The 5,967-nt window shown below is 55.1% G+C and overlaps 1 protein-coding gene across 1 annotated transcript in view; it reads right to left on the bottom strand.

Moving 5' to 3' along the window:
* Nucleotides 1-5,717: 5,717 nt before the first annotated feature.
* The window catches only part of TMEM190 (transmembrane protein 190), a 9,463-nt gene continuing 9,213 nt past the window's right edge, over nucleotides 5,718-5,967 (bottom strand). The window contains exon 7 of the mRNA XM_011997019.1: nucleotides 5,718-5,946. Coding sequence (XP_011852409.1) covers nucleotides 5,718-5,946 — 229 coding nt within the window. The remainder of the gene's footprint in view (nucleotides 5,947-5,967) is intronic.

Here is a 5,967-nt window from a genome sequence, read left to right as displayed (position 1 = left end):
CGAGTGAGGCCCAGGTGAGGGGCGGGCGGGGCAGTGCGGGGAGACGGAGGGACCGAGGGAGGGACGGGAATGGAGACAGACGGGGGAGCGATGGACAGATGGAGACACAGAGCGGCCATGGGGAAGTAGAGTCCCAGGGCGGGGTGGAGACCGGGACGGGCAGACTCTGGCGGAGAACCGGAGAGACAGCAGGCACCGGTGCAGACGTGGGGAAGGCTGTGAGACCCTGCCGCTGGAGATGAGAAGTGTGGGGGCCGAGTCACACAGGCCCCCCGCCCGGGGAGAGCCACACTTGCCCCAGCCTCCAGGTGCACCAGGCCCCATTTTTTTGTTTTGTTTTGTTTTGTTTTGTTTTGTTTTGTTGTTGTCGTTTGGGGTTGTTTTGAGACAGGATCTCTCACTGTCACCCAGGCTGGAGTGCAGTGGTGTGATCTCAGCTCACGGCAGCCTCGACCTCCTAGCCTCAAGCAATCCTCCCACCTCAGCCTCCCAAATAACTGGGAGTACAGGCGTGCACCACCTTGCCGGCCTAATTTTTGTATTTTTAGAAGAGACAGGGTTTTACCATGTGGGCCAGGCTGGTCTCGAACTCCTGAACTCATGCGATCTGTTCTCCTCAGCCTCCCAAAGTGCTGGGATTACAGACGTGAGCCACCGAGCCCAGCCCAGGCCCCATTTAATCCTCTCGATGTAACTGAGTCTCCGAGGTCACTACTATTACCATCCCCGTTCTACAGTGGAGGAAACTGAAGCTCAGAAAGGCGCCACTTTTGCCGGGCGCGGTGGCTCACGCCTGTAATCCCAGCACTTTGGGAGGCCGAGGCGGGTGGATCAGGAGGTCAGGAGATCAAGACTATCCTGGTGAAACCCCGTCTCTACTAAAAATACAAAAAAAACTGGCCGGGCGTGTGAATGGCGTGAACCCAGGAGGCAGAGCTTGCAGTGAGCTGAGATAGCGCCACCGCACTCCAGCCTGGGCGGCAGAGCGAGACTCCATCTCAAAAAAAAAAAAAAGAAAGGCGCCACTTTTGCCCAAGGCCGCACAACACGTAGGTGGAGGAGCTGGGATTCTCCTGACCTGTAGTCCTAGGAAAGGAGGAGTAAGAAGGACCAACTGAGGCAGGAGAAGTGAAGCCACAAGACTTTCACTCCCCTTTCCCCTCTACCTTCTATCTCTTTCCTAATCACACCTTTCCAGCTAGCTGCCTCTGCTCAAAGACCTACTGTGGCTCCCTCTTCACTTTCAGTTAAACCGAAGCACTCACTGGCCTGTGGACCCCCCATATTTTGGCCCTGTTTCTCCTGCCTCTCTGCACTAATGATGTCTCTCAGTCCACAGATGGTCAGTTGGTCCCTGTTCCTGCTCTTCTCTTTACCAGGAGTGCCCTTGGCTGTCTCCACACCGCCCAGAAAACTTCTCACGTGTTTAAGATTTAACTCAATTTCTCTGGCCTTCTCTGGGTCTTCATATTGTCTGAGCGACCTCTCTTGCTGCTTGTATGACCATGTGCTGTGTCTACATTGTTACTGTCTCTCACACCTGACAGGGAGTGCCTTGAGGGTAAGACGTAGGTCCCTAGTGTCCTTGTTCCTAACGTTACCCAGCAAAAAGTGTGAAATCAGGAAAGGTTGATGGTTGGGTAGGGAGGTGGAAGGATGGATGGATACATGGATGGAAGAATGGATGGGTGGATGGGTGGCTGGGTAGATGGACGGGTGGATGGATGGATGGATGAGTTGATTGATGGATGGATGGGTGAATGGATAGATGGGTGGATGGGTAGATGGATGGATGGATGGATGGACGGTGGATGGGTGAACGGATAGATGGGTGGGTGGATGGATGGGTGAATGGATAGATGGGTGGACAGTGGACGGGTGAACGGATAGATGGGTGGGTGGATGGATGGGTGAATGGATAGATGGGTGGATGGGTGGAGGGGTAGATTGATGGATGGGTGGATGGATGAGTTGTTTGATGGATGGATGGGTGAACGGATAGATGGGTGGGTGGATGGATGGGTGAATGGATAGATGGGTGGGCGGTGGATGGGTGAATGCATGGGTTGGTTGATGCTGAGTTGTGGTTGGATCGATGACTGGATGGGTTGTTTAATGGGTAGATGTGGGTAGGTGGTGGATTGGTGAATGGACCGTGAATGGATATGGTTGGGGAGGGAGCCTTGCCTGATAAAGGGACAAGAGCCTTTCCTGATATTTCTCTGTGTCCTCGGCCTCACCCATGCAGCATGGTACTGGGGAGGTCTCAGAGACTCCTACTGAACAAAAGGAATGAGGGTGCCTGTGTCACTTCCCCGGGGCACCTTAACTTGTGGTTACACTTGGGAACTCCTTGGGGCAGGGGCGTCGGCTGGTCCATAGGACTATCCATAGGACAGTCGGGGTTCGCCCAGCTTGTGCATGCTCTCTGGATAGATAGGTAGATGATGAATGGGTGGTTGGACAGATGGTTGAGGCTGAGTGATAGGTACACAGATGAGTGGATGAATGCATTTATTGGCGCATGGATGGATGGGTGACTGAATCCATCTCTCAAATAGGGGTTTGGTAAAAGAATTAAACTCTACTATCTTAGGACATTTTATGTAGGTAAATAATTAACTTTTTTTTTTTTTTTGAGACGGAGTTTCACTCTTATTGCCTAGGCTGGAGTGCAATGGCACAATCTCGGCTCACTGCAACCTCTGCCTCCTGAGTTCAAGCAATTCTCTTGCCTCAGCCTCCCAAGTAGCTGAGATTACGGGCATGCGCCACCACACTCGGCTAATTTTGTATTTTTAGTAGAGACGGGGTTTCTCCATGTTGGTCAGGCTGGTCTCGAACTCCTAACCTCAGGTGATCCGCCAGCTTCAGCCACCCAAAGTGCTGGGATTACAGGCATGAACCACCACACCCAGCTAGAATTAACTTTTCTCCTATGCATCCAGAATGCTTCCAGTTATATATTATTCTTTGTGAGATTCGAAGAAGTAGTCACCCCAGTTATACGCTACATGCTGTGGTTCAGTGGAGGAACTGATGTAAGAAAGCATGAACATCTGTTTGCATAGGTGAAGCGTAAGCTAACATGAAGCTTGACATAAAATGCAAAAGTAAGCACCTGTAGTTACTGTTACTTTTGGAAATCCTGGCTGAGCACAGTGGCTCATGCCTGTAATCCCAGCACTTAGGGAGGCCGAGGTGGGAGAATTGCTTGAACCTGGGAGGCAGAGGCTGCAGGGAGCCAAGATCAAGCCACTGCACTCCAGCCTGAGCAGCAGAGCGAGACCCCATCTCAAAAAAAAAAAAAAAAGAAAAGAAAAGAAAATCCCTTATGAGGTCGGGCATGGTGGCTCACACCTGTAATTCCAGCACTTTAGGAGGTTGAGGCAGGTGGATCACCTGAGGTCAGGAGTTCGAGACCAACCTGGCAACCATGGCGAAACCCCATCTCTACTAAAAATACAAAAATTAGCTGCGCGTGGTGGCGTACACCTGTAATCCCAGCTACTAGGGAGGCTGAGGCAGGAGTATCACTTGAACCTGGGAGGCAGAGGTTGCAGTGAACCCAGATCGTGCCACTGCACTCCAGATTGGGCAACGGAGCGAGACTCCATCTCAAAAAAACAGAAACGAAAATCCTTTACGTAGCTTAAACATCTAGCACAGCTGCACAGGCCTCCACTCTTGGAGCCTCCACCAAAGACTCAGACCACACTGACTCGAATGTAGGCCCCACTTACAAGGAAAATGGGCCTATTGAAAACCAAAACTCTTGCTTACTGGGGAAAGCGAGCAGCTTCCAGCACATGAAAGACAGAGAATCTGAATTTGAGCAGAGGGACCCACAGGTTCTAGCTCTGGTAGCCCCCACAACCTCTGAGACCACCATGAGTAGCCAGGCAGAGCCACCCCCGTCGCTCTGTTGTCCAGGCTGGAGTGCAGTGGTACAATCACAGCTCACTGCAGCCTCGACCTCCTGGGCTCAAGCGACCCACCTCAGCCTCCCAAGGAGCTGGGACTACAGGTACCAGAGACGGGGTCTTCCTATGTTACCCAGGCTGGTGTCAAACTCCTGGGCTCAAGTGATCCTCCCGCCTGCAGCCAGAATGCTGGGGTGAGGGTCTGAGATGAGGGCCACCATGCCTGGCCTCCCTCTGCCTCTGTCTTCTCTGTGCCTGTCTCCCTCTCTCTCTCTTTGTCTCTGTGTCTCTGTCTCCCAGGTCTCTTTCTTTGTCCCTGTGCTTCTGTCTTTCCCCTTCTGCATGTCTGCGTCTCCCTCTCTCTTTTGCATCTCCCCGTTTCTGCCTCTCCCTGCCTTGCATTCCCAATCTGCTACCCATGGATTCCAGTGCGTTAACGGCACACACGCATGCACACACTTAGCAAATGGGGGCATGCAGGGACGAAGGAACAAGTGTGTGGGTCCATGTGAGGGGCAAGGGTGGGTGGACAGGGCTCCCTGCCTCTGCCTCCCAGGCAGAGAGCCCGGAACACAGGGATGGGGGGGGTTCCTGAGCTGTCACTCACTCCACCCTCCCTCCTGCAGACAACCCCTCGGCTCCAGCTGTCAGGACCGGACTGCAGTGTGCAGCTGCCTCTACATCCATGGCCAGCAGGACGCTCCCTGTCCCCCCTCCCTCCTCACTTGGATAAAAAGCAGATTTGTCTCAGCGCGGCATGTTTGTCTGGGAGAGGGACCCTGCTGGGGTGGGAATGGAGACAAGATGGCTTGCTTCCTTCTAGCACCCAGGTGGGCCTGGCCACACCTGAGGTGAGGCTGCCCCTGCCCTGGGGAGACCGGGAGCCCTGGGGATATAGGAGCCCAGCCTTATACTGGCCCCTTCTCAGAGGGGACCAGGGAGGGGCCTGGGGGATAAGGATCTCAGCCCAGACCCCTCCACTCTACCCCGACATCGCTGTGTGAGTTTGGGTTCTCTGAGAAGCAGACACGGGGACAAATTGGACTTGCAAGATATTTATTGGGGAAACACTTTTGAAGGGTAGCTTGGTGCAGGGAGAGGGAGGGAGGGATGGGTAGGACGAGTGTTAGACTGTAGCGAACCTCCAGGAAAATTGCCACTGGCCACTGGGGAGTTGGGAGCTGAAGTCATCGTCCATGAGGGAGGCCCTTGCCCTTTGAGAAGGCGCCTGTGCCCGGAACCCCCACCCCTTGCCTCGCCATGCTGTTACTGGTGGAGAGCAGCCCATGGTAATCTAGGTGTATCTGGGGTGGCGGTGGGGGGGTACTGTCGGTCACTGGCACTCCATGGAGGAGACTGAGGGGCACGTTTCCATGGCTGTGGCATGCTCCTGCCCCCGCCCAGTCCAGGCACCCCTCAGACCCCGTCACCCCCACATATCCCCAACTCCCTCGTTTCAGACCCGCACTCCAGCACTCGTACCTCTACCCCCTCAGTCCAGGGCTCCCATGATCACAGCCCAGGACACCCCCATGAGCGCAGATCCCCCTCAGCTCAGATCCTCCCCTCTTACCTCCCAGATCTCTCTCATTCTAGGGTCCCCCTCAGCTCACACCCCCATGGCCACAGCCTGGGGCCCCCTGAGCTTCCATCCCCAAACCCCCTCCAGCCCCCACCTGTTACCCTCGCCTCTGTGTGCGCCATGCCCCCTGCTCCCCACAGCTCTCAGCTCTCAGAGAGGAGAACACGCATCCGTCCACTGTATCTGTATTGAGCAGTCCCCGGGGGACGCCCCTAATCCTCGTCTTCCTCGCCCTCCGTCTCCTCACCCTCTTCTGTCCCTTCCCCCTCGGTGGCCCCCTCCGCATCCTTGGACTCTTTGGACAGGGTGACCGGCGCGCTGCCCGCAGACGGCGTCTTCTTGGTCCCTCGGTGCTTGGAGAGCAGCGAGACTGACTTGGACAGGTCGCACTGACCCGCCAGGAAACCAGGCATGTGCAGCACGTCCCGGCGCTTGGCCCACCTGCAGGGAGCAGACGGCTCA

Source organism: Mandrillus leucophaeus, unplaced genomic scaffold, assembly GCF_000951045.1.
Source record: "Mandrillus leucophaeus isolate KB7577 unplaced genomic scaffold, Mleu.le_1.0 Scaffold53, whole genome shotgun sequence".
NCBI lineage: Eukaryota > Metazoa > Chordata > Mammalia > Primates > Cercopithecidae > Mandrillus > Mandrillus leucophaeus.
Note: the sequence above shows the minus strand (reverse complement) of the source record. Positions and strands in the feature narration are given on the sequence as shown.